Genomic DNA, 27,399 nt, shown 5'->3' with positions numbered 1-27,399 from the left:
CCTATATAGAACCTTGAATTTCCACTGGTGTGTTTAATGCTATCCTTGTTTAAACCAGCAGTAGTTCCTCTAGGTATTAGCATGTGTACATGCTAAATTAATTTGAATATGGAGGAATATATGTAATATATAAACATATATATACTGCTGAAAGCATGTTCACTGCAGAAAACGGAAGGATCAAAGAGGCCTTGGTGAGAAATACAGTGGGGTTTCTCTGGCACCAGTGCTTCTTTCAGTAACAAAGGCTGCAGAACAAACCACAGTATAACTTTGGAAGTTATAGATAGATAAAAGACAATGCACTTTGGCTGGATTGCAATTCTTTTGTAATAATGAAAAAAAGATAGTACTCTTGAAGGATTAAAATAGTTAGCTGTGTCTATTCCAATGTAAGCCCTCTAAGTACTGAAAGCCAAGGCTAGAAATAACTATGCTCACCCTAGTTCAGACACAGTGTGTTTCTTCTAGGAGTGAGGCTTCATGGCTTGTTTGCTCTACTTCCAATAGCCAAGGACAAAAAAGCACCGACTATGGCACTGACCGTGGTTTCTGTTCTTTCTCTTTTAGGGGCAGGTGTCAACCGGCTCCTAACAAAGCTAACACTGCTTTCTTCCACATCCTCCGTGTACTATCTACTACCCTCAACAGGAGAGAGGTGGAAGGCCTGAGAAAGCAGGAGAAGGGGAAGAAGAAGCAGGAGACAGGAGACGAAAAGAGAGAGGGAATGAGAACTGAAGTTTAAAAATGTTAAAGTAGGGAATTGAAGGGGGTGAGGAACAGAGCACCCCTGGCAGTGCTCAGAGCTCCCTTTAGGGAGCCAGGAACACTGCTTGGTGGTGCTTTACCTGGAAGGGTGGCAAGATGAGGGAACAGAAACAAGTCCTCCTGGAATTTCTTCTCTTGGTGCTGTGCTTGGTTAGGTCCAGAAAGAGAAGATCCTGGGAATTGGTGAGACACAGAAAGGGGAAAATTTCCATTTTATAAAGTGAGGGAGGAATACCAGCAAACAAGAGGACTTGAAGGAGTGAAACATGGGATTTAAACCCAGCATTCTCAAAATACACATTCATCAGGGTCTCCCTCTCATTCTTGAAAAGCTGTGAGTCAGGGGACCTCATGAACTGCTCTGTGAACATAACAGTTTCTGCTGCTGTAATACTCCACAGAGCATTTTTTACCTTTGCTGTCCAGCCATCTATGGAATTAACTTATAATACGGGCTCTATTCCAGGATCCTCTACCCTCCTCTGGTGGTAATAGCACCCACCATCTTTTGTGAATGGGACATGAGGGTGAGGAGTAGCATTAATCTGTGTTGGAGTGATCATTCTGGCCAAGCTGCTGTGAGTATAGTGCAGTTGCATAGGCACATAAAGTAATAAAATCCACAGACATTTAACTCATTGTAGTTGGTTAAGAGATACAGAAGATGCTTAGATGCTGAAATGCCTTCTTTATTTTAATAGATCAACTACCATCATGCAGCTCAAATACCTAATGCCAGTAACAAATAGACAATGGGAGGGGACTTGGGGTTTAACTAGGGAAGGAGAAGAGTTGGGTGCACTTACGTAAGTGAAGCATTCTCAGTGTTCAGCTGCAGTGGGCACCATGCTTGACTCAATTTAGAGGAGCAATGACAGAGATTACAGATCGTTAATTTGAAATTGCTGATGAAACATTTTTTTAGGCTACCAAGAAGAGGCAAATATGACTGTCTCTGGAAAGAGGTTTATGGGATAGAGAGGAGATGGGAGATTGTAGATCAGTTGGCTTTATATAACCTCAAGAAAATGATTGAATAAGCAGTCAAGCACTTAGACTTAGACTTAGCACTTAGAAGCACTTAATGGAAAACAAAATGATGAGCAGTTATTTTGGGTGGATACAGAAGAAACTGTGCCAAAGCAACCGAAGTCCCTGTAGTGACAGAATAACAGGCCATGTGGAAGAAGGAGTCAGCATCATAGCTCTTAATTTACTGTAGCTTTTGACAACGAGAGATTCTTGTAGGCAGGCAATTAAAATGTGGGCTAAATAAAGGCTGAGGTGCAAAACTAGGTATGAAATCCTATTCGCTACTTACAAACAGAAAGTAGCTGTGGAGTGACAGTCCACAGGGTTTGTCCCAAGCCCAGATTCTTTTTTCCATATTTTCATTAATGACCTATCATAGAAGAAAGAATGGGTTTATTGAAATCAGAGATGATGAGACAAAGCTATGAGGGATGATGTAAAATTCAAAGAAAAGATTGCAGTTCAGAGTAATTTTGGAAAATTAGAGAAATTAACTGAGAGAAATTGAGATGCATTTCAGTAAGGACAAAGTACCAAGTTTTTATACTTTCACATAATGTGGAAGATACAGTTACGTAACAGTTTGTGGGAGAAGGATCTGGTTACAGTGAATCACAAGCTTATTCATCAAGAACTTCATGCTGTTGTCTGAAAAAGCAATCGTACTGAGATATGCAAAAGAAAGAGTATCTGATAGAAAATATTCTATTACCAATTTAGTGATTGGAAGACCTCTGCTGGAAGTCAATGTATTTTTTGTTACGACACATTAAGAGGAATCTAGGCTGCTGGAGATGGTCTAGAGGACCATCGTCTGGAAAATAACTTGTCTAAAGGATAAAGAAGGTAGAGAGAGAGACCCAATAGTTTTCAAATACTTCTCCACAGAGAAGTGATATAACCAATTCATCAAATCTAAGATATAAAACAGAAGAGGCAATGGAAAAACTCCATTAGTGAAGATCTTAGGTCTTTTCCAACCTTAATGATTCTATGTTTCTATGTTAAGTATTAAAAAAGAAATCTTGTTATGGGAAGGATAAGATAGTGGAGTATCTTGCTTAAAGAGACTGGCATCTCTGTAAATCATCATTATGAACACTGTTTTCAGAGATCTTTCACATACAGTCCAAATACAATTCTTCCTTGGTCACAAAGATCAGTTATCTTCTCAGATTTCTGCTTTCACTTTTCCATGATTTTGCAGAGCATGATATGCTACAAAGCTTTGGTATGTCATATGAAGCTGTATGATTAATTTTGCTGTGAGGATATGCAGAAAACACGACACTGATCATTGTTGCACTGTGGCTTTTTTCAGCACACTGGGAGAGGCTTGGGCTCAGCTAAAGAAGAGTCTCGCTGATGAAGCAGAGGTTCATCTCAAATTTTCTTCTAAGGTAAATTATTACTTCTTCCTTTTGCAAAAATATTTGCCCTGTAATTGATATGAGTGTCCCCTTCAGTGTGCGTATCTCTAGTAGGGAAAATACTTAATGCATATGGTACAAATTCTGAAGAACTAAAAAGCTGGTGAATGAGCTTTTTGAAACTGTCCATTTTTTCCTGCCAAAATCATAGCTCATTTAATCCACCTGATAAGTAAGCTAAAACACTTCTAGCCTTAGTTTTTCATTAAAAAAAAAAAAAGATTCTAAACGTTATTCAATTAGTTATCAAAGGTCCAGCCTGTTTAAGTAAAATTTCCTAGAGCTTGTACAGATTACTTCTGTAGAGGGGGAAATTTAAAAAAAAAAAAAAAAAAAAAAAGGTTTCTCACAAGAATCTATTGCATCTGTCTGCAAGGAAGAAAAACAGGATTCTGACCTCTTCATGTTATTAGTGTTTCTGAAAAGTGTGGCGAGAATTTAAACTTAGTGTTATTTTTAGATCTTCTTTCAAACGATGCCCAGGGAGATTTCTTTTACAAATTACTGTATTTCATCTGTTTTTTTTTCTACCATGTGACATATTCTTGCATCCTGTTACATTATGTTAACCTCTGTGGGTGATCATGTTCAATATAGATGCAGATATCTAAACACAACAGCCATGTTCTAGAGGAAAATTATAGCTCTGCAGTGTTTGTAAGCGATTATGCAGATGTTACTCAGGCAACCAGCTGCTACCTTAGTAATCCACTGCTCTGCTTCAAACTTCAACTTCAAGGTTGTAATTTGTGAAATACTTTTTGCTCCCTGTTGGCCTACTGAATTTATTTCCAATGGGAAGAAGTGTACCCTGGGTGTTGTGTGCATGTTACTGCTTAAGTCTCTCCCATAGTGGTGCAGTATCTGCCCTATACCTGATAACTTCTTTTAGCAAACATTTTGAGATTTCAAGTTCTTTGTAGCATCTTACCCATTTAGTGATAGATAGATGTCAGTTTTGTCTATATACAGTAATGCTTTAATTCTCGTCATCTTAGGAAACTAGTTCATGTTTTTTTTTCTTGTTTGGTTTTCATCCACTGCATGCATTACAAAGTCTTTTAGCAAGATATTCTAACAAAAAAGAATAAATATGGTAAACTATAATGCAACACCTAAAAGCCTCAGTCAATCTGTGTGATAGCTTGTGCTATGGCTTTGCAAGATGGAAGTTCAAGTAGGACAATTAATGATGCTAGAAGGAAGTTGACAGCCATCACTGAAAAGCCTCTGTGACTGCCTGTACACAAAAATGGAGAAAGCTGGTTTGTTCACATTTTGAGCCTCTTGGTCATGCATTTCCCATTTTTTTTAAGGATCTCAAAATTTCCAGTCCCATTATAAAATGCATAAAATAAACAAATGTCTTTACTTTTTGTTGGGCAAGGAGAACTACCACTGAAATGTACTCCTGTTTGGTGTCTCTAGCTCTGGGCAGTTTTATGAGGGTCTTTACAAAAATGCCTGCTTAGGTCAGACAAGTCAAGCTGCCATCTCTCTTACTGAGGATGATTGACTCATCTTGGGGTTGTTTACCCAGGTTAATCCATTTACTGATGGGGGAATCTGAAGGGCTTTCAGAGAGCTTAGCTTGTTTGAAAACAGGCATCTCTATCAATTGTGATACATTGCCTCTGGAGTTCACAGAAGCTATCCTGAACTTCTCTCTGTGCCATTTCTTATTTTCATTGAGCACTGGAAATGCTTCTGGCCACAGCTATAGGTTTGTACCTCGATATTGAGAGAGCTTCTCACAACTTTGTGGTTCAGCATGGTTGTACAGATCTCTATAAGCTTGTCTGGGGTCATCCTGAGGAGAGTGTCATAAAAATAGCATTTAGAGTTTTCTAGTCCAGCTTCCCAGTGAGAGCTGGCCTGTCACCTGCAGTGGATCAAGTCAGCTACATCTTTGTCTAGCGATGTCTTGAATATCCCTAAGGACAGAAATTTCAAAACGTCTCTGTTCAGCCTGTTCCAGTGCCCCACTACCATTCTTGTGATATTTTTCTTGAATGATATTCAACCTCAACCTTCCTAAGATCGATTTATGGCCATTGTTTGTTGTGACATTGCCTGGCCCTACAAAGAATAATTTGTCTCTTACCTTTGCAGCTGAACTTCATGTAGTTGTAGGTGATATTATATCACCTTGGTGCTGGTCTCCACCTGCGTTATCAAGCCTAGCTTAACTAACTTCTCCAGGATGTGCTGTGAGGTCTTGGCTGTCTTTGTAGAATCTCCCCACTGAAAGGCTTTACTGAGCTTGAATGAAGGAAGTTTCCTTCTCCATTAAAATAGCACTGCAGAAAGGCTAAAAATGCTTGGTTTCGGGGACTGTGTAATATTGCTCCACTGTGGGACATGTGAGGTGATTATAGACTCACTTGTGTTGAAAGAGCCCAGCATCTACATTGAAGGGACAATAGAAAAAAGTAGTGGGTTGCTTCTGAAATATCTTTATCCCTTTCCAAGAAGTCAAAGAGCAGTGGAATACAGACTCTGTCAGAGTTGAGTATTACTATAAAGTCCTGATTGTAAGAGATAAGTAATTGCAGTCGCATAGGAAGTCTTCCTGAGTCCATTTCACAGTGATTTCTTGCCATTATTTAGAGGAGTTCAGCTAGGCTCCCTTATATTTAGCATAAATAAATAAAATGTATCTTTAATGCATCTGTTTAAACTGTACAAGAAATGCAGGTGTGTAACTTCAATGTGTTGAGTAACCTTACTGCAGTCAGGTTTAGCAAGTTTTACTTGTGTACTTTCTGGGAGGTAAGTTGCATCAGTTAGGTCAGAATTGGAGCACCTCAGTACTGTGATAATCGTCTGAAGTTTGATCTTACCTCTAAGAAGAGAGATACAATTTAACAGGGGAGGAAGACAAAACTTCAACCTTTCTGCTTCCTTCAGTAAATATTCACTTAGCAGAGGTGTCTTGTGAGGAGCTGATGTTTGCAGTAGCATCACTCCAAGTTGTCTTGGGTACAAGAAGTGTTGCAGTAAAACGCTGCCTGTGTCTGCAGCATTTGTATTGTTCACTCTGTCCTGAGCTCTTCTCAGCAGAAGAGCCAGGAATTACTGCCCAGCTCCTCATTACCACAATTTCTTCCTTGTGTTTTCTTTGTCAGCTTCAGAGTGAGGTAGAGAAACCCCTGCTCAACTTCAGAGAGAACTTTAAGAAAGACATGAAGAAGTGTGACCACCATATTGCAGACTTACGGAAGCAACTGGCCAGCCGCTATGCAGCAGTTGAAAAGGTGGGAATAGAAACTGGAAAGTTTATAAGATAATGCTGTCTGGGACAGAAAAACAACTGCAAGTGGAAAGTTTCTATTTCACTGTGAGAAACCACAGATTTCTGCTGAGTGCTTTCTGCAGTTGTTTATTCTTTGTTGGGCTGCAAGCATAGTTTGGTGTTTTGGGAAAGTGGGTGCTGCAGACAGTGCTGTTGTGTTACTGCCGAAGTAACTTTTTCTTGCATCATCTCCTTTCCAATTTGGGATAATATATTTCTAATACATTTGATGAAAATACTCTTGGCTCATGTGCATCAAGAAGTTACATGTATTGCCCACAAAATCTTAAAGGCATTGCACTAGAACAGCTAGAACAGGGTCAGGCTAAAAGCTTACATGGCTCAGTATCCTCTTGTACAATGGCCAGAAGCAGATGGCCAAGGAAGGGTAGCCTAAAACCTGGCACAGTAATTTGCAAACCTTCTCCTGGTTCCAGTTTTATGTGCCTCACAGCAAACAACAGCACCCTGGTTTCAGGGACTATTTTAATATGACCATCCAGTAGTAGCTGAGGTCATGATTAATAGGAAGTTTTGTCTACAAATAGTTCTGTCTTGGTAGTTGGTAGGAAACAGATAACTGTGGCTCAGCTGCCAAGACACTTACCCCAAATGGTGTGACTGTTTGTTACAGTATCCTCAACCAGTATACTGTTGGGTATGACCTGGAGAGGAAAATGTCTCTCTCTGTTAATCCAGGAGGTTGTTTGGATTTCCATTAAGGACCAGAGTGCACATGAGAAAGTTTGCTCAGGGGCAGAAGTGTGGCAGGATACACAAGATTATTAGACTGTATTTATGCACGGAATGCATTTTTCTGTAAAATTCTTAGTTACTTACCATCACATCTGCATAGAAACGCAATCCTTGGTAGGATATTGAAAAGAATGAATCAGAAATAGAAGTCTTGAGAGGGAAAAAAAAAAAGAGAAAAAGCTGTGTACGCTTTTTGCCTGAAGCACACAGCTTCCCACCATATTACTTTCCTGCAGCTCCACCTTTCGACCTACTGAGCTAAGAACACTGTCTGTAAGTGAATTGAAAAATTCAAGTAACACCTCATAAGCATTGTAAGTTACAGGAAAACTCCATGGTGCTAACAACATATAATTATCCAAATTTTGTTTTAGATGCTGAAGAAAGAATAAGACCTATTTTATAACAAGTGAAACAGTCTGGACAAAGCTTTTTTAAATTATTATTATTATTTTATTTTTAAATATATTTAGGCAGCGTCACCAAATGGGGTGACAGCATGCATATATGGTAATTATAATTCAGACACTTCACTAATTTGCCTGTATAATTTCAGTAATTATACCGATAAACCAGGTTTTAAAAGCCTGAAGAACTTTAAAGTAAGGTAATTTAAATTATCAGTTGTAAACAGGTCTCGTGTTATTGATTTCTATGTTATGAACTGCTGTAGTCATGAACCTGAACTAGTTTTTCTAAAATAAGTCTAAGATTACCTATTGTTAAAGTTTCTGATAAATATATATTGAAACCAGAGGGTAGTTGAAAATAAATTCTACAGTGTACTTGAAATTCTTTCAACAAGTCAGATCCTAAGGAGAGAAGTAAGTGGAGAAGTATCTTGGTGATACTGGTTAACAAAGTTGGAAGAAGCTACAGCTCCCTTTTGTTCCAGAAATAATGAGAAAGTTGCTAAAGAACATGACTGTCTGATGATGCTTTTTGTACAGTAAGGCAGATAGGCAGAAACCTATGGAGAGTCCAGATGGTCAGTGAAAAATTCTAGTAAGGCACTTCTTTGAACACCACATGGTGTCCTAGGAACTTGAATCCTTGTACTTGAAACTGGGTTAGAAACCTGACTTTTTACTGACACATTTGTATGAAAAAGTCATAGATGTCTGAAAGCAGCTGGAAGCTCTTTTCCTGTAAAAACATGTGATCTTCTTTAATTAATCCAAGGCCCGGAAGGCCTTGACAGAGAGACAGAAGGATCTGGAAGCGAAAACACAGCAGCTGGAGGTGAAGCTCAGCAACAAGACAGAAGAGGAAATTAAAAAGGCAAGGCGGAAGTCCACTCAGGCAGGTGAGTACCTGTGACTGTGAGCCATCAGGAGGTAAGTGCTGCACCAGGAAAGCCACCAAGAAGCTTGTGGCAGGAAAAATTGGGACAGAACTGCCTGTCCATCTGCATTCTTTTTTTTTTTTTTTTTTTTTTTAAGATTGCAGCTATGAAGTCAATGTGAAGTATGGTACAGATATGTTTGGTTTTAAATCCTCTAAAGAGAAGAATTCTCTTCAAAGAAAAAACTAAGCCAGGTTTTTCTAAGTCAGACATCAGAAAATGATGTCTGATTACAGTAACTGGCCAAAAAGAAGAGTGAATTATACTTGTTTTCTAAAGATGTGCTAGGATAACAAAAACTTGAAAAGTCAGATCCAAAGAAATTTGTAGTAGCCTGAAGTGATTTTGAGATGCAATTAGGGTCCAGTAAACTTATTTAACCTGCATATATGCTTCAGATTTCAGACAGAAACATCTGTATTGTGGCTTGATGTTGATGTTGCTGAGACAGCGAGATGCCTGTCTCGTACCTGAGGTCTCTGTTTTTAAATCCCTTAGGGTTTTCCTGACATGCTTGTAACTTATTCAGGTTGTATTTAGTTCAGTTGAAAATCTGCCAGAGGAGGACCTCTTGCCATTCAGGTAGCAGACAGATGCTTGTCCAGAATGCAGCAGACCTGTAGTTTAGGCTCTCTCAAGTCAGGGATATAAACATATAGTTGCCCATTCACAAGGAAGCGTAAGCAAACTATGGGGTGTTCTGGGATAAGATAGATTGCTCTGCATCACTCTTGTTGAGGCTGAGTTAGTGTGCAATCATGAAGGCAAGTTTTGTGGGTCCAGAGGGAGCAAGCAAGGAGGAGTCTGAACCTTCTTATCAGCTTGGGGATCCAGATGGCAAGCAAGGAGTTCGGGGCTTTTCTTGGTGTGATTGTGGATCTGCAAATTCACACTTTCAGGTATGTTCAAATACCTTACCAAAGCACTTTTAGCCCCAGGAGCTCTCAGAGGGGCAGGCAAACTACAGGCTTCCTCTCCACACAGCATGTACAGGATATGGAGGTAGTGTGGCCCACCCTGTATCCTGAGTTCTTCTGAACTTCTGGCTGAAACATAGCACTGCTTATAGTTCAAGCTAAGTATAATCTTAACTTTTAAACTTACTGTTAATTTTTCATGGCTCAGTGCCATTTATGACTGCAATGAAAGAGAACTAGGTGGTACCAGCCTCTGTTCTCTCACAGAAAGGACCTTAGCCTTTTCTGATTCATATGCAGCTCAAGTTCTGGAGGTTTGTCTTCCAAGTGGTGTCTACACGTGGTTCTTGTTTCTCTAATGGGACAAGCCTTTTCAGTCTTTGCTACTATCTTCATAGATTTTTCTTCTCTGTAGAAGTTCTTCAGGTAACTATTGCATACACCACAAGTACTGGCAAGATTAAGGCCCATATGACCAATCCTATTTACAGTTGTTTGGGGGACAGCATTTGATTTTTTCACTTGTCTGAAGTTCGTGCCAAAGGTAGTAACAGATTTTTGCTCAACTGAGGATGTTTCTTCCTTAAATTGTAGTTCCTTCCTTGGTTATTCCCTAAGTCACAGTCACCCACAGCCATGTGGGTGCCTGTTACACTGCCTTTTTCATTGAAAGTGAACTTTTTGTCTATTTTTCCTGTTACTCAGTGATTAAAATGATTTAAGGAATACTGAGAATATTGTAGCATGTGTTATACTGTAGTGAAGACGAAACTACTCGATGTGATTTGTGCATGTGTTTTATAGAGTCAAATCACTTTCATGGAATCCATGTGCATCCCGGTTCGTGCCTTTGATAAAAATATGTTTTAACTAGGGCGTCTGTGGTTCATCCTTTCATAGGTCTATCTCTTGGTAGAATGGTCCTTAACAGTTTTAAGACTCTAAGGCTTCTCTTGGCTTGTCTGGGTTCTGAGGACACTGATGAGAGTCATTTGCAGTTCAACTGTGTGTGTAGGCAGCCATCTGAGGAGAAACAAATGCTGTGTTAGTAACAGGAGACTCCTTGATAAATGTTCTTTTTCTGTCTCTCTGCAAATTCACAACCACTCTGTTCACTTGGGTCTTCAGAAATTGTAATAGTTATTTACCAAACAAGCAAAGGAGAGATGAACATAAGGAGGGAGTAACCAAGAGTTTGGGCTTGAGTTCCCCCATCACTCTCCCAGACCGTGCCACTGTTACAGTGTGTAACAGTGTAAGGAAGGGGGAGGATTGGCCTTATCCCCGCAGTTATTGCTACCCAGCAGCCTTTCTGGGGTGCTTGGGATGTACATGTATGCAGCAGCAGCATTAATGATCTAGCTTTGAAATTAGACCTGCTGCACTAGGACTAGAGACTTCTAGATACTACTTCAAACCACACCCTTTCTATAATTGCACCACTTATTAAGTGATATTGCTTTTTCCATGTCATATGTTCTATGACTTTCATGTTTCTGGCTGTATAGTGACTCAGATTCATGCAGGTGGGTGGAGAATATCTGGAGTCTGATACCTAGAGAATCTTCTGGAGTGTGGGAGCTGCTAGGTCACAGTTTTCATGTCAGCCTAGGCATCCCCTGTCTGGGCAGATAAGTATATTGCCAAACTTCGAGCCCTGAATCCTATGTGGCTGGTTTGTTCATTTGTTTTTATAGACTTTGGTTGCCACACCAACTTTTAAGTCCATAAGGCTCAAATTTTCAGATGCATTTACTTCTTTGACACTTTTCTGGTCTATGTAGTCCTGTTCTTAAAGCTCAGTTCTTCCCTGGTTTCTGTATAAAAATCTTTTTATTCCTAAAAGAACTGTATGAATTTGAACTGTGGACCAAGACAACGATTAGTGGAGGAATAACTGAGCCTCATTTAAAGAAGAAAGAGAATACACTAGTCAGAAAATGGTAATCTCAAACATGCCACCCACTTTACCTTCTTTGTCAGAGCAGAGCTCTACAGTGGAGAAAATTTCAAGTAACACAATAAGGTGTGATTATTGACCTGAACAAGAGAGGAAGCCAGAGCCAGACTGCAATTATGCATCTTGAGAAGAAGAATATGAGAGCGTGTAGCTCAGTTGAGGTTGCTGCAAAAAAGCTTCCCTTGATCTCAGAAAGCTTGAGCCTGATGCTTCTCTCCTGTTTTAAACCTGTTTTAGAATGCAGTCTGAACTACAGAGTTGCTATCCTGCAGCAGCTCCCTAACTCAATATTATGATTTCCCATTTTAATTTTTTTTTTTATATATATAACTTTCTATTACCGGCTTTAATTTAACTGAAGTAACTATCTTTCATAGTTCTGGTCATTATATAAAATATTACTTAGTGTTCATATTTTCATTTTAAAATCTTCTCTTTCTCCTTCATGGTTTCTCACCCCAATCACCTGATCTTTAAACAGACATCAATTACATAAGTTTTGTTCAAATTGTTTTTATTGTGCTTAACAAATACCAACTAACAATTGTGTTCAGCTCTGCCAGGACTGACCTTCAAAACATTTTGATCTGTATACAATACATGAACTACAACTTTCTTTTAAGCTTCATAATACTGGCTAGAGAGGACTAAAGTGCTGCTGTCGTGAACTTTTCAGGAGATGATCTGATGCGTTGTGTGGATCTTTATAACCAAGCACAGTCCAAGTGGTTTGAGGAAATGGTGACCACCACTCTGGTATGTAACTCTGTGTAGCATCTTAAGTTTATATAGCATTGCAAAGTTGTAATAGCTTTTAATAACTTGCAACATTGATTACTTAGCTAGTTACAGGGAATAGCATTGTGAGAATTAGGTGATAAATCTCCTGTGGTATCTTGTGTTCTCAGTTCTAAGAAAAACATGTCATTTGGGTAAGGGAGAATAAATTGTTTCATTGCAGAAGACTCTAAACCAGTTCAGAGCTGCTTATGGGTAGGAATGCTGGAATTGTCCGCAGGAAGGATGAAGTAATGAGCAAGGAATAAATGGAAAGACACACATTAAATCACTGAATCCATTTATAAATTAATGAATTTTTGTTTCTGTGGTTTCAAAGTTTCTTCACAAGTATTGCTGGCTCAGTAGAGATATCGTTTAATTTCTTACTTTTCTTATTCTCTGATGCTAACACAGCTCACAGTATTCACCCTAAGGGCATATGCCTTCAGGGTTAGTCACTAGCACACAAAGATGCTCTTCTAGCTTTGATGTGCTGTATTCCTTGAAATATGGATACATTGGCTTTAGGGCTCCTCCCTCATGCCATTCCTTAGAGCCCTTCTGAATGACAGCCAGTTACTTTCAAAAGTGGGAAATAAAAATATCTTCTGTGGGTATTTTCCTCACTGGACAAACACAAAACTTCAAACTCCTCCTAATAAGAAGCAGAGTCAATTGCTCAGCATTTAGAAGTGTGTCAGTACAATATTTAATGTGCACTAAATAAATAAAGGCAGATGGGGCATGGAAATCCAGGAGGCAGATATATTCTCAAAAGCAGAACAAGAGAGGAAAATTTGGCAGTTCCCGTATGTAAGGGATCTGATCCTCCTCTTATCTGCACTGGTGTTTTCTCACTGATAAGTGCCAGAGGTGTGGCCATATGTAAGTTGCATATTTGTTTCAGGGGAATCAGTACAACTCAAGTGCTTTTGTCATAGTCTGTAGCCTGCACAGTAGGTTGGTTTGTTGTGAAATGGAAGCTGAGAAACATTTGAATATATGTCTCAGTATAAACGATGTAAGATCTAAATTCAAAAACAATCTGCATCCGATCCGTTCATATACAACACAAAATCAAGAGAGTCAGAGTTTGAAGATTTGTGTTTCCTTGTGTGCCTTCTTTCAGGAAGTTTGTGTTACACATACAATGCACATTCTTTGTGTCACATGCTCATCAGCATTAGGACAAGGGGTTCTGTTTCTTGGTCCCACATACATGTGCCCTAAGTAAGGGAGTCTGAGTTCAAACTGGCCCACTTTTTTCCATAAGCTCAGTACGTCAGCCAGCAACAGCAATAGATCAGTTTTTCAGTCCTGTGCATCCCATGAGCTTCTTTGCTCTTCTTATTCCCCAGGCAGATAGTGAGCCATCTGAGATTTTCATGCTATAATCAGGGATTTGTTTCCCACAAGACATCTAATAAATAGCAGTAAGCACAGTGAAGGCAATGAAGCAGCCTGCCTGCTTCTATATGCTGAGGTTGCACTCACCGTGGTGCCCAAAAAGCAGACATCAGAAATGCTCTCTGAATGCAATTTTGGTGTAAAGATTTACCCCACTGATGTCCCTGTGGATGCAGAACTTTCTAGTAATACATCAGAGGGGAGTGTTAAGCCCATTTCAGTTTGTATCCTTACAGATAAACTTCTGTGGCATGCTGGTTCTATTACTCCCACTCAGATGGCCAAGGAAAGGACTAAATGCAGATTTTGACACACAGAACAGTGTAAGAATCCAGGAGGCATACTGCCCTCCCTAGTCCTAGCTGTCCTTCAGAGCAGAGGGAGGCAGAAAAAAAAATCAACAGGAAAGTTAGAAATCACCTGTCTTTTCAACTAAAGCATTGCTGGGCTTACAAGAGCAAGTGCTAGGTCCTGCACCAGAGACAGGGCAACCCTGGCTATACATACAGACTGGGCGACGAGACGCTGGAGAGCAGCCCCACCAAGAGGGATCTAGGGGTTGTGGTTGACAGCAAGTTGAATATGAGCCAGCAGTGTGCCCTGGCAGCCAGCAGAGCCAACCATATCCTGGGGTGCATCAAGCACAGCATCGCTAGTCGGTCGAGGGAAGTGATTGTCCCGCTCTGCTCTGTGCTGGTGCGGCCTCACCTCGAGTACTGTGTGCAGTTCTGGGTACCACAGTACAGAAAGGATGTAAAACTGTTGGAGAGTGTCCAGAGGAGGGTGACTAAGATGGTGAAGGGCCTAGAGGGGAGGGGATGTATGAGGAGCAACTGAGGTCACTTGGCGTGTTCAGCCTGGAGATGAGAAGGCTGAGGGGAGACCTCATCGTGGTCTACAACTTCCTCACGAGGAGGAGTGGAGGGGCAGGTGCCGATCTTTTCTCCTTAATAACCAGTGATAGGACTGGTGGGAATGGTGTCAAGCTGAGGCAGGGGAGGTTTAGGCTAGACATCAGGAAGAGGTTCTTCACCAAGAGGGTGGTTGCACACTGCAACAGGCTCCCCGGTGAAGTAGTCACTGCACCAAGCCCGTCTGAATTTAAGAAGCATTTGGACTGTACACTTAGTCACATGGTCTAAACTTTTGGGTAGACCTGTGTGGTGCCAGGAGTTGGACCCATCCTTATAGGTTCCTTCCAACTCAGGGTATTCTGTGATTCTTGCTGTCAGCTGGGCAAGGTGGAGATTTGTCCTAACTCATCGTCTAGTGAACAGATAACACTGCTATCAGGTGTCTGGTTAGAAAGAAGATAGGCCCTCTGAGTCACATACCTTGACACAGTCTCCTGGTTCGCCAAGGAATCACCAAATCGTAACTTCAACAAACATGCAAAGCTTCTTGCAGGAAACAGATTCCCTCCTGGCTTGCAGTATCCCTGAAAACAGTACAATGCAAGGTTTTACACTTCTTTTCTGTCCTTTGGCTAAGGCCAAAGTGACTTCTGTTGCTTGCTGACTCTTCTTTGCAATTCAGGGGGAACCTCAGAATTCAGTTCCCAAGCATGACCCTGGGGCTGTATTGCACTGACTGGCAACCTTTTGTATGTCATCATTTGGGAGGATGGGCCTTCCAGATCAGCTTCCAAGAAAAATGTGGACTTGATTTTTTTTTTTTTTTTTTTTTCCTCTTCAGGAGCTTGAGAGACTAGAAGTTGAAAGGGTGGAGATGATTCGGCAGCACCTTTGTCAGTATACACAGCTGCGGCACGAGACAGACATGTTCAACCAAAGTGTAAGTCTGCTTTCTGTTTAACCCTTTTGGTCTTTACAGCATTTCATCTGAGCTGAATGGTCCCTATCCTGATCTGACTAACTTGATACCAAAAGGAGATGTGGAAGTAGCGTATGTTGTCAGATTAAGTTTGAAGCAGTACTATAGTGCAACCCTCTAGTCCTGTTCCTCCAAGACTTCCTGATCCTGCTTACATGTCATTACTACTGGATCACAGCGTTTAGCTGGGGTATTGAATTTCATTTGACCAGCAAGAGCTGTTACCAGCTCTCCCAGCAACATATGCTATACCTCAAGGTCGTTTTGTTTTTTTTTTTTTTTCAATGAAAGATGGTAAATAGACGGTTTCACTGTTGGGAGAGGGAGTATATTTTTCTTTTTAAAAAGGTCTAGTTTTCAAATATTTAAATACAGAGAATGTATGTTTACCTGCACTATATGGTTGTGTTTGTTTTAAGGTATATCTTGCAGATCTAGATTCAAGAGTCTGACTGGATGGTGCCTGGTGTAGGAAGCTTGTCTCTGCCTGACACTGCAAGCCTGCCTCTTTTCTGCTTCATTTTACAAGGCTTCCCATTCTGGCTGTTGGCCCCTGGCCTCAAGTACATGCAGTACTTAGTTGTCAGCAAATGCCACACAGGCATGCCCAAAGCAGTTCTGCACTTCAGAGCAATGACTGTATCCACTTGAAATGTACCATTGACATTTTGATTCTTGTTTTGTTTATTTCAGACAGTAGAGCTCGTGGATCAGTTGCTTCGGAAAGTGGATCCTGCCAAAGACAGGGAATTGTGGGTAAAAGAACACAAAACTGGAGATATCCGACCTGTGGACATGGAAATATAGACTGTTCTTATAGTTGTATGTGATGAATTAACCAGGGTAATGTTTTTTTTAGGGGTCAGAAGAGCATATGGAAAAGGTTGTTCCACTACCAGGCACCTTGTAATTTATGCCTGTACTGGCTATCTCTGTTACTTTTAGTCATTAAAATGGTCTTCATTGTGCTAACTAAGCCTTAAACACCAAACATTCCAAGGTGAAGAAAACAGGTGTGCATTTCCCACCAAAGGTTCTCAATTGCACGCAGCTTCCAGAAGAAATCTGCTTTCTGGTACAGAGAGAACTGTGTTTTTAAGTGACTTTGTGCTATATCCCTTGCATGACTATCGTATATACTATGTTAGAACAACAATGCAGTGTCTCCTCTGGCCAGCAAGTAGGTAAATGAACATGATGTAGGAGGCAAGGAAGCCCTAATCATGAACCCCAGGTCTGTTACTGACTGCTTTCATGACCATAGGCAAGTCAATTAACTTTCTGGCTTCCCCATCTGTAAAACTTGCATATCTTGCAGCAGCGTTGTGCAAATACATTTCATATAACAGTTTCCCACCATGGCCCTTTTCCCCCATATCTATAGAGAGGACTCTTGTTCTTCCTGTTTTATACTCCCTCTCAGGGATACATAAACCCATTATTGTCACTGTTTCTGTTCTAGGCCAATTGATAAAGTTGAAAGTGTTATTTACCAGGAAAGACTTTATTGTGCTATACCTACCTCATTAGCTCAATGACAGAAAGAAGTTATATACCAAGAAATAAATGAGATGCTCTAAATCTTCCCTGCATATGCAAGATGTTTTCTTATGGTATCTTTTGAAAGACAACTCTCTACTATTTTGTTTGGGATTCAAGTTTAAATTGCCCTCTGTTGGTTCCTTCAGTTGAATATCAGAGACTTAGCTATATTTAATTAACAAGCTCATGTAGCTAAATTATACTTATCTTTTTAGTTCCTGATTTTCAAAGGTACCATGTATCTGTGATTCTAGACTGCATTAAGTGTAGCTGTAGATGCCCAGCACTTCTGCATCATCATGTATTGAAACACAGTTTTTTCCTTACCAAAAATTCAACACAGCTCTTGGCACAGTGGTTGGTAGTTTAGAGACTGTTTTTTAAAAGGTGTTCGTTTTCTTCTTCCACTGTTATTTCTGACTGATTGATCAGTGTTGCTGTTAATATATTAGAGGGCCCAAAAGTGGAGGGGCAAGTGCTGATCTATTCTCCTTAATCACCAGTGATAGAACCTGCAAGAATGGTGTCAAGCTGAGGCAGGGGAGGTTTAGGCTAGACATCAGGAAGAGGTTCTTCATTGAGAGGGTTGTTGCACACTGGAACAGGCTCCCCAGTGAAGTAGTCACTGCACCAAGCCCATCTGAATTTAAGAAGCATTTGGACTGTGCACTTAATCACATGGTCTAAACTTTTGGGTAGACCTGTGTGGTGCCAGGAGTTGGACTTGATGATCCTTATGGGTCCCTTCCAACTTGGGATATTCTATGATTCTATTATTTCAGCTCCACTTGCTCTGTTTTTTTTTTTTTTGTTTTTTTTTTTTTTTTGTTTTGTTTTTTGTTTTTTGTTTTTGTTTTGTTTTTTGAAGCTGCCTGTGTTTTGAAGGCCTTCCCCTCCTGCATAGCTCCCTCTCTATGATTAAGCAATGTTGTCACATACGTACTTGTATCATGCTGCCAAGCTTCTGGTTCCCTGGTGATCTCCAGTTCAAGCAGAGCTTTTGAGTTCTGTCTGAGCTAGAGGGCTCTACGATCTCTGGTGGCTTTGAATCCCATGGGTGTCCTGACTCAGGTGCTAGAACAGGTGAGGTGTTCTGCAACTGTAATTTCAGCTACTGTACAGAATGCCTACATTTTATTCATTGTCTATACTAGTCTGCCTGTATATTCTAAGGTATATTCTTCTGGCACAGTTAACTCAATAGAAAGTCCTTGTAAGTCTTTCTCTGAGGTATTCTTTTAACTTTTTTCATAACAGAATTGATTCTGGATCTAATGCTGTTAGCTGATTTCTGTTTGAGTTAATGAGCTGAAAGTAATGAGTCATTTGCAACATTGGCCAAGTGCACTCTTCATCACTGGCAGGATTCCAGTTGCTTTCATAGAGCAAGATTCAAAAAGGCCTAATTCTCAGATTTCCAACCTGCTCCAGATTCACTCACATCTGTAACTCTTGTTTGCTGGTCACTTCTATATGTTGAACTTGTGTTGTAAGTCGTCAGTTGTTCTCTTGTAGGAAAGCTATTTCACTGGTAGGCTGCTCTCCATCATCTTTGAAAGGTCATGGAGAACAAGAAAGGTGTCTGAGGACTGGAAGAAAACCAATCATAGTATCATTAAGGTTGGAAAAGACATCTGAGATCATCTGGTGCAACCATCCCCCAACCACCAATATTATTCACTAGACCATGACCCTAAGTATAACATCCAGCCTTTCCTTAAACACCCTCAGGGATGGTGACTCTACCGCCTCCCTGGGCAACCCCTTCCAATGCCTGACCACTCTTCCTGACAAGAAATGTCTCCTAATTTCCAACCTGAACCTCCCCTAGCGCAACTTGATGCCATTCCCTCTTGTCCTATCACTAGTTATCTGCAAGAAGAAACTGACCCCTAGCTCCCCACAACTTCCTTTCAGGTAGTTGGAGAGAACAAGTTCTCCCTTAAGCCTCCTTTTCTCCAGACTAAACAGCCCCAGTTTCCTCAGCTGCTAATCATAGGACTTGTGTTGCATGCCCTTCACCAGCTTTGTTGCCCTTCTCTGGACATGCTCCAGGGCCTTGATGTCCTTCTTGTAGTGAGGGGCCCAAAACTGAACACTGTACTTGAGGTGCAGCCTCACCAGAGCAGGGTGCAGTGGGACGATTACCAGTGTGAGCTAAACTATTCATGATACAAGCCAGTATGTCATTGGCTTTCTTGGCCACCTGGGCACACTGCCTTATCACGTTCAGGTGAGCATCAACCAATGCCCCCAGGTACTTTTCCTCTGGAAGTTTTCCAGCCATTCTGCCCCAAGCAGTCAATGTCACTCCAGTCTTGAAGAAGGGCAAGAAGGAGGACACAGGAAACTACAGGCCAGTCAGCCTCACCTCCATCCTTGGAAAGGTGATGGAACAGATGTCATCTCCAAGCACATGGAGGCTAAGGAGGTCATCAGAAGTAGTTGGCATGGATTCACCAAGGGGCAATCATGCTTAACCAATCTGAAAGCCTTCTATGATGGAATGACTGGCTGGGTAGATGAGGAGTGAGTAGTGGATGTTGTCTACCTTGACTTCAACAAGGCTTTCAACGCTGTCTCCCATAACATCCTCATAGGCAAGCTCAGGAACTGTGGGATGAATGAGTAGACAGTGAGGTGAATTAAGAACTGGCTGGATGGCAGAGCTCAGAGGGTTGTGATCAGCAGTACAGAGTCTACTTAGATGCCTGTAAGCTAGTAGTGTTCCCCCAGGGTCTGTACTGGGTCCAGTCTTGCTGGATTTATTCATCAGTGACCTGGATGACGGAATAGAATGCACCCTCAGGAAGATTAGTGATGACATAAAACTGAGAGGAGGAGCTGATATACCAGAGGGCTGTGCTGCCATTCAGAGGGACGTGGACAGGCTGGAGAGTTGCATTGTTGGGAACCTCATGAAGTTCAACAGGGGGGCTGTTAAACTAACAGATGAAGTGATCTCTGGAGGTCCCTTTCAACCTCAGCCATTCCGTAATTACTTGATACTGAGATCTTTAGAGATGCCTTTAATTTTTATTTTATTTTTTTTTAATGTTAAAAGATCATAAGAGCATTGAAAGACATACAGAAATCCTTCTTATATTTTTCTTATGTTCTTGGAACTCTTTTTTTCCCTCTACAGTCCTACTTGAGCTGCTGTGGGGTAGCTGTATTTCTTCCATATTGCACAGTAACAGTATATATTGAAATCATTAGTTCTTTCATGCGTAGCAGGTGATGTGCAAACTTGTTCTCTGTTTCTCTTTAAATGTTATGTATCTTCAGTTTCTTGTTGCAGAATTAACTGCTTTTTGTTAATTTTGCAACCCCATAGAATCATACCCCATGATGCAATGCAAGCCAGCGTAGCTGTTTTGGGACAGTCATCTGCCTGCAAGTCACTTTATTTTCTTATATTTTATTTTCTGAACAGGAATTTTCTTTAAAGCATTCACAGGAAGCTTTTACATGGTGGTAGCAGTCATAATTACTCATACATTCTCAGAACATCTTTAAACTTGTACCTTTTTTTACATCATTCTTTAAATGTTTGCTGGAAGTGAGCCTCCGTAGTCCTTATGCAGAAATGTACACTCTTTTACCTTGCTCTTTGGAAGTGTTTAGCTGGCAGAGGTTTCTAGGAAGTCAGCAGGGCACACAGAGGTGATACCAGAGACTTTGAAAATAAGGGTATTGAATAGAAATTCACAAGCTTCCTTTTTTTTTTTTTTTTTCTCCTCAGTCTCTCAATGAGGTAAACATTAAGAAATGAGAATCTCAAATACTTAATGTATGAGACCTAGCTGCTCTATGCAGTTCCCAACAGCTCTGTGTGTAATAAGCTATTGTAGGAGCATGGCTCTAGAGCTTACCGCTCTCCTGTTGCTGCTCTAACGATTCTATTCCCAAAATAAGTGATAAAGTGGCTCTGACCATCTGTTTGTTTTATCACAGAGAGAGAGAGCATTGCTTATCCAGGTGGGTCCTTCACTATGAAGCACCTTAGAAATCCAAACCAGCACTTTGAAGGAGCCCCTGATGTGGCTTCTTGGTGTGATCAACTGATTGCTTCATTCTGAATAGAAAAAATATTTGCTATTTTGTAATAGCCAGTGTGCTGTCTTGCACTAGTGCAGCCTGCTGGGCCTATTCCTAGAGATGTGAGTCAAGCCTTTGATGTCCTGGAAGCAGTCCTGGTCACTCTTACATTTCCACTTTGCAAGAACAATGTCTTTTTTCCTGATCACTGAACCTTATGTAAAGTCTGTAGATGTTTTGCTATCCAGCACATGTTCAAACAGAAGAATCAGGTCCCAGACATAGTGGTTTCTGAAGCATTGCTGTGAATAATTCTTCCTGTATGGGCATTCCCCCCGTACAGTATTCAGGAGCAGCTGACTGGTATCCTTCTGTGCATGGTGGAGGCATCTGACGTTTTACGGAGGAACCTGTAGGTCCCTCTTAACCAGGTGAGCGATAGTCACAGGCAGATTCAAAGTAAAATGTGTACACATAAGATAGTAAAATATTTAATTGCCCCAATGAAATCTGAGCTTGATGCTAGGCAGTCATCACCCTCAGAACCCTGATGGTTCCAGTAGAAGGCTCATACTGACTTTTGCTTAGCATATGAAAATCAGTAACGAAATGTTGCCTTGTATCTCTTCCTTGATACAGGGCTCTCTGACTAGCATATGATTGTACAAGCAGCAGACTGATATGTGGCAATACCACACTGATGACTGCAGAATGTTTTTTGGATTTGACAGTAGTATGATGTCCTGTGCCACGGCACTGAACTGGCTGTAAGTCAGGCAGAAATGTGTCAAGCCTGGTTTGCAGGTATTCTCCAGGAGCTTGGAGAACAGTCTTTCTTTTACATAATTATGATGTCATCTTTCACATCAGCAAGTCCTTGTCTTCCTGAGAAGAACTGTTGTATAAATATTATTCGTTACATTGTCTCATAGTAGATCTTATGTAAGAGAGCATCTGTCAATTTTAATTTCTTCAACTTCATTGTTACTACATCCACTCCTTCATTACTGATATACACCAGTTTTCAAGATCTTCTTTGATTTTGAATGTTCATAGAACATTTCTTTTGCTTTTATGTGCTGACCAAACTTCACGTTTCTGGATATTTTCCGAGGCTGGTAAGTGCTTGCTTTTTGGAGATGTTGTTTTAGGTTTTGTTTCGGAGTTCTCTAAACAGCCACTAGGATTGGAAGTGCAATGACTCCTTTTTGTGCAAGTCACAGTTTATTTTTTCTCCCTGGAGATTTTTTTTTGAAGGGACCGACACATAGCACAATTTAACTTAAATTTCTAATCCCATGTGTTCTCAAAGCAGAAACCTTTTGTGCCTAATGAAATATCTGATTCTAGCAATTGTACATGGACAAAATCTTTTAGAGACCAATAAAATTTGTCTTACAATAATAGCATTCTAATTACATAAAAGTATATATAAATTTGAAACACTCAAATTTAACTCCCTCAACTTACATTAAGTTGAACTGTTTCAGGTGTACTGTAAGAGACAAACTCAGTGGATATTAAGAACAAATGTTTTTCAGCTGCTATATTCAGGTTCAGTGAGTGGACGAGACTATAGTTTTGAATATATATAGTCTTTCAGAGCTACTGATTTCATAAATAACTGAATAATGGCTTGTATCACAACCCTACTAAAATTCAACTAGTTGTTCCTCTTGAAGTGCCTCTTTAAATTATACATGCTACAACCATATAAAATACACAGATTGACCCTAAAAATTTTCAGAACTTAGGAGCAGCCAGTATGTACAGATCTGTGCAGGAATTTCAACCCTTCCTCCTTGTTCTGGACTGTGCACTCTTTTAGGGCATTCACATTTACATATTCCTGCCTTTATATCACTGATCATTTACAGTCTAACACAGGCATCATAAAATCATAGTGCTGAAAATGGAGAAGAAAATGTTAGCCATGTTAGACTTAACTGCATTGAAAGACAGTTTTAACTTAATCTTCTGACACAATGGTATAATGGTTTCAGTATAGGGGTCTCAGTAGGGAATAAGCAGGGAATTCTGCATAAAGTATAGTTTACTCAAGTAGCATTTGGGGCTTAAGTAATGCTATTTTTTAAAAACAAACCTTGACTCTTCTTTAAAGCAGTTGCTTGGAACATTTTTTCTGGTACTGGAAGTCCAAAGCTGAACAGCAATTTCAGGGATCTCACATCTGCATGATGTGACAGTCTTAGTCATTTGAATTTGGGAATGCTTGACCTGAAATCCCTTGTTCCTTTGGAAGTGTTTTGATGGGATGACTGAGATTTTCAAAACAACATAAGGAATTCTGATACCCATTTACCACTCTGTTACTACAGTATGACAAAATCTCTCTTAGGGACAGAAACCTCTATTCATTAAAATGAAATTTAAAAACAAACAAAAAACAAAACACAAACAAACAAACAGGTTCTATTATTGGGCAAATGTTTTCTTCTCTTTAATTTCCGTTCTTCCAGCAGCCCAAGACAGTGAAAAATCTAACAAACGGGTTTGCAGACATTCTGGCAGCAAGGATTCAAGGGTAGGCCAGATTACCAGTCATACAGTAAAACAGAGTTTTCTGCTAAAATATGGTTGCTTGTTTGGTCCTTTTTGTGTAATTTGCTAAATACATTCTAAAATTTTAGAAAAGATGTCTCTCGCCACTACTAATTTCTTTTTAAAGATGTTTAACCAGAGTTTTGTAACATTCCATAAATTTTGGCTGACTAGACCTCTTAAAATAGTTTATGGATCATGCAGTCTCTGTCTGGGTAATCAGTAAATCTTGCATCATTGTGCAAATTATAGGATGAGGTTTGTTCCATAAAGGTACATGAAAGAATCACCAACCTGAAGAAGTTCAATGCAGAAAGCAATTAAGGGGCAGATCTTCAGCTTGGGTAAACTGGCAGAGTTTGGTGGAAGCTACTTTATGTTAGTATGGATCTTGTCCTTCGATATCGAAGGCATTTCCACTACATAATGTTTGTCTTACTGTAAAACTATTTCATATGGTTAAACTGTATTTTCCTATATTGTTCTGCAAGTTTATATGCACCACAGTGCTCATCTCATCTCCTGTAAAATAAACTGTACAGAGACACATTGAGCATGGAATTGTATATACCAGACTGTTTTTTCTTCTACCAAAGTCACACGCCTTTTGAATACAATATCATCAAAGTACACCTGGAGTGTCATATGCACATTTACTGCTTTGTTGATGCTAGTGTAACATAGCTATAATTTGCAATCACATCAATCAGGTGTAATGTACTTTACATAGAAGGGTTAGGGTTACATAAAGAGACAAAAACCCCCATATCCTTTTCAGACCTTTGCATGATATTCAGATGAGTACAATTGTTAAAATTTCATTTTATATAGAAAACTATTTAAAAAGCAGTAGTTAAGTGGGTTTGATTCATGAACAGGCATGAAAGCAGCTGCCATTAAATGGGTGTGGTTTAAGTGCTCCGTCAGTGTTCTACACAGTCCTTTACCTGCAAGTCCCATGTTTACCTTGAAGTTTAGATGAAGAGAAAGCACTGTTGCAAAATGTTCTTAATAAATTGTTCTACTTTGAATGGTTGAGTTAACATGCATGCCGGCAGGTCTTCTAGCAAAGTCAAAGTTAGCCTTACCAAAATTCTATGTAGTCCAACAACTGTCTCCAAAGTGGGATACTGCTGGAGAAGCAGAGCACAGAACAAGCATGTGTCGCAGTTCTGCAGAACATGAGCTCACTCTCCCAGCAGCATGTGATACACTGACTTTGAAGGTAAAGGCATTATCCACGCATCTCATAATCCTCACTGGAGCTTCTTCCTAAGAATTTTTCCAGTTTTGATCTCATGTAAAAATTCATTTTCTTCACCCACCTGCAGAATAGTCCTATACTTGCATGATGTGTTTTTAAAGATAAAGGAATACAGGAGTTGCTAGTAAAGGAAATTCCTAATACATTGATGTGGTAAGTAGTTGCAGAACTGTGCTTACTCTTCACAGGAAAGGAGTAAGACACTGCAAAAGTTCTAGGTTGAAGCTTGGTTTTCAAAGCTGTACATTTGCACTTTGCCCAAAGTAGTCTAAATCTGCTAAAAAAAAATATCTCAGAATGCTGTTTCAGATGTTGGTGCATGGTGTAGACCATCTTGGGGAATGCTTAGCAATTCTTAACATACTGTGGTACACTTCATTGCACCTTATCAGCAAACAGCATTTTCAAGTGTGGAGGACAATACAACTCTGAAACTGCAGATGAGGAGATACTTTACAACTCGTGACATTTGCTATGCTGGTGGGGTGGCTCTTAACTGTTATAGTCAAGGACCAGAGTGGATGATTGGGCTGTCAACCTCACAGTCTATGACATTTGGATATAAGGGCAGAAGATTTTACTTCATTTTGCACACAAACACCCGTGCTAGTCTTTTGCAAACAATAATTACTCAAAAAATTACTCAAAATAATTACTCAAAAAAAAAAAAAATAATTACTTAAAAAAAGCTTGGATCTCACAGTACAAGTAAGCTTTTGACCCTCTCACATTCCTCAGAAATAGAAAAAAAGGTGGAAGGGTATCAGTGAAGTGATTTGATTTCAGGTTTCTTTCATGACTAATAAGTAGACATGCTTTATTCCTCAAGCCCTTACCTAATGCTTCTGACATTCCTGTTACTTATAAATAAAATCCTGTCAATTCTATCTGCATCTCCTGATGTTTCCTAATCAGCAACTTGATTTGGAAATCTCTGGATAAGTCCTTACAAGTTAAAAATATTAAATGGACATTGGAAGTGATTTGAATCAGGTCCAATTTGTTCTAGGTGCTGTTCTTCACCACCTTCATTATTTTTGTGCAAGGTTCCTTCACAAAGGAACTGCCTTCAGGGGTGGAATAAATTAGTCTTGTTGAAGGTAGAATTTTGGAGCAATTCAATTATTAAGTGACCTGAGAACAGAATGCTTCCTGTGTTGCTGTTTTTGGCCATGTACCACAGGCAGGATGCATAAAGCCCATTTGCAAGTCTCTTCAAAGGAAGATTCTGATCTAATGGCCCTACTGACAGATCTAATGGGAGCCCTGCTAGTCAAAGAAAAATGCTTTAATCAGAATAGATTTTGTTCTGACAATCCCAAAAACTGCAGGGAATGCAAATTGCACTGTGCCAAATAGCACCTGGCAGGCTGTGAGCAGAAGTCTAGCCTGTAGGAGATCATTTCTTAACCTGGCTGTGTATAGACCAGTTGGAGGAGGTTTGGGGGAGTTCCCCAATGATGTGCTTCCAGTGGCCTGCTGCCACAGAGACATCTGAACTAAGAGATCATATTACTTAGCACATAATCAGTAAGTAATGAATGATGGCTTTTACTTGGCTCTCCTTTGCACAGAATATTTCAGGATTAAGCCTCACTGTTAGCTACATATACTGTCCAGTATGCATCCTGTGCTGTTGAATCTAAGCATGAACTTTTGATGTTATATACTGTATTTCCATTAATTCCATTATTGATTTTGGACAGTCATGCAACTTGCAGAAAAATTTAGTATTTCAGATATACCTGTTTCAGGGCTCTGACTGTGCAGTGACCTTCCATATGTGATAAAGGCCCTGTTAATTGATTTGAGAAAAATATTTTTGATTTATTTGTTATTTCAGACAGGACCTTCCCACAATGATAATACATTGTAGATGAATATTGAATACAGCCAGTAAGCCTGGAAAGCAGAGTTAGCATTTTTATCACCAGGAACAGCTGACCCTTTCGTCACAGAAACAATACATTGTCACCTAAATGAAATGTTTATGTAGATCTACATTTTAAAATGTTATTTCTACATTTTCTTTCCCATATGCCTACTCATACCATCCACAATTTCCAAACAGCCAAATCTTGGGAGTGTCTAGAGCCCCAGCAATGCTCCTGCAGATAAAAGCAAAGTTAATCTTTTATCAATATAATCCCACTCTACCAAATGGTCAGCCAGAAAGCATTGTACCATGGTGCTTACTTACTTATATTGGTCTGGACTCTGAAGAATGTTCAGTAATTATTTCCTGCTTTGAAGTAAGTGTTCTCAAGTCCTTCATGAGGTGTACTTATTTTTGACTCGTGTGATAAAAAATGAGTAGTCAGTAGGTTAGTAGAACTGAACAGTAACCAAGGTAAATTTCATTAACTGTGTCGTATTTGTGAGACATCAACCTTGTACTAGTTGCATGCTGTAGAAATAAACAACTCTTTTCATATGCACGTTTTGGGGTTTTGCACCATAGTTTGTG

At 40.0% G+C, this 27,399-nt stretch overlaps 1 protein-coding gene across 7 annotated transcripts in view; it reads left to right on the top strand.

The window, feature by feature from the left end:
* GAS7 (growth arrest specific 7) overlaps positions 1-24,229 on the top strand; it is a 110,577-nt gene extending 86,348 nt beyond the window's left edge. For all 7 annotated transcript variants that reach the window (XM_084492556.1, XM_084492557.1, XM_084492555.1 and 4 more), the window contains 6 exons: positions 3,122-3,200; positions 6,359-6,487; positions 8,464-8,587; positions 12,180-12,259; positions 15,386-15,484; positions 16,217-24,229. In XM_084492556.1, coding sequence (XP_084348682.1) covers positions 3,122-3,200; positions 6,359-6,487; positions 8,464-8,587; positions 12,180-12,259; positions 15,386-15,484; positions 16,217-16,330 — 625 coding nt within the window. In that variant the 3' untranslated portion in view covers positions 16,331-24,229. The remainder of the gene's footprint in view (positions 1-3,121; positions 3,201-6,358; positions 6,488-8,463; positions 8,588-12,179; positions 12,260-15,385; positions 15,485-16,216) is intronic.
* The last annotated feature ends 3,170 nt before the right edge of the window (positions 24,230-27,399 follow it).

The sequence above is a fragment of the Aythya ferina genome (assembly GCF_964211825.1).
Source record: "Aythya ferina genome assembly, chromosome: 18".
Classification (NCBI taxonomy): domain Eukaryota; kingdom Metazoa; phylum Chordata; class Aves; order Anseriformes; family Anatidae; genus Aythya; species Aythya ferina.
Note: the sequence above shows the minus strand (reverse complement) of the source record. Positions and strands in the feature narration are given on the sequence as shown.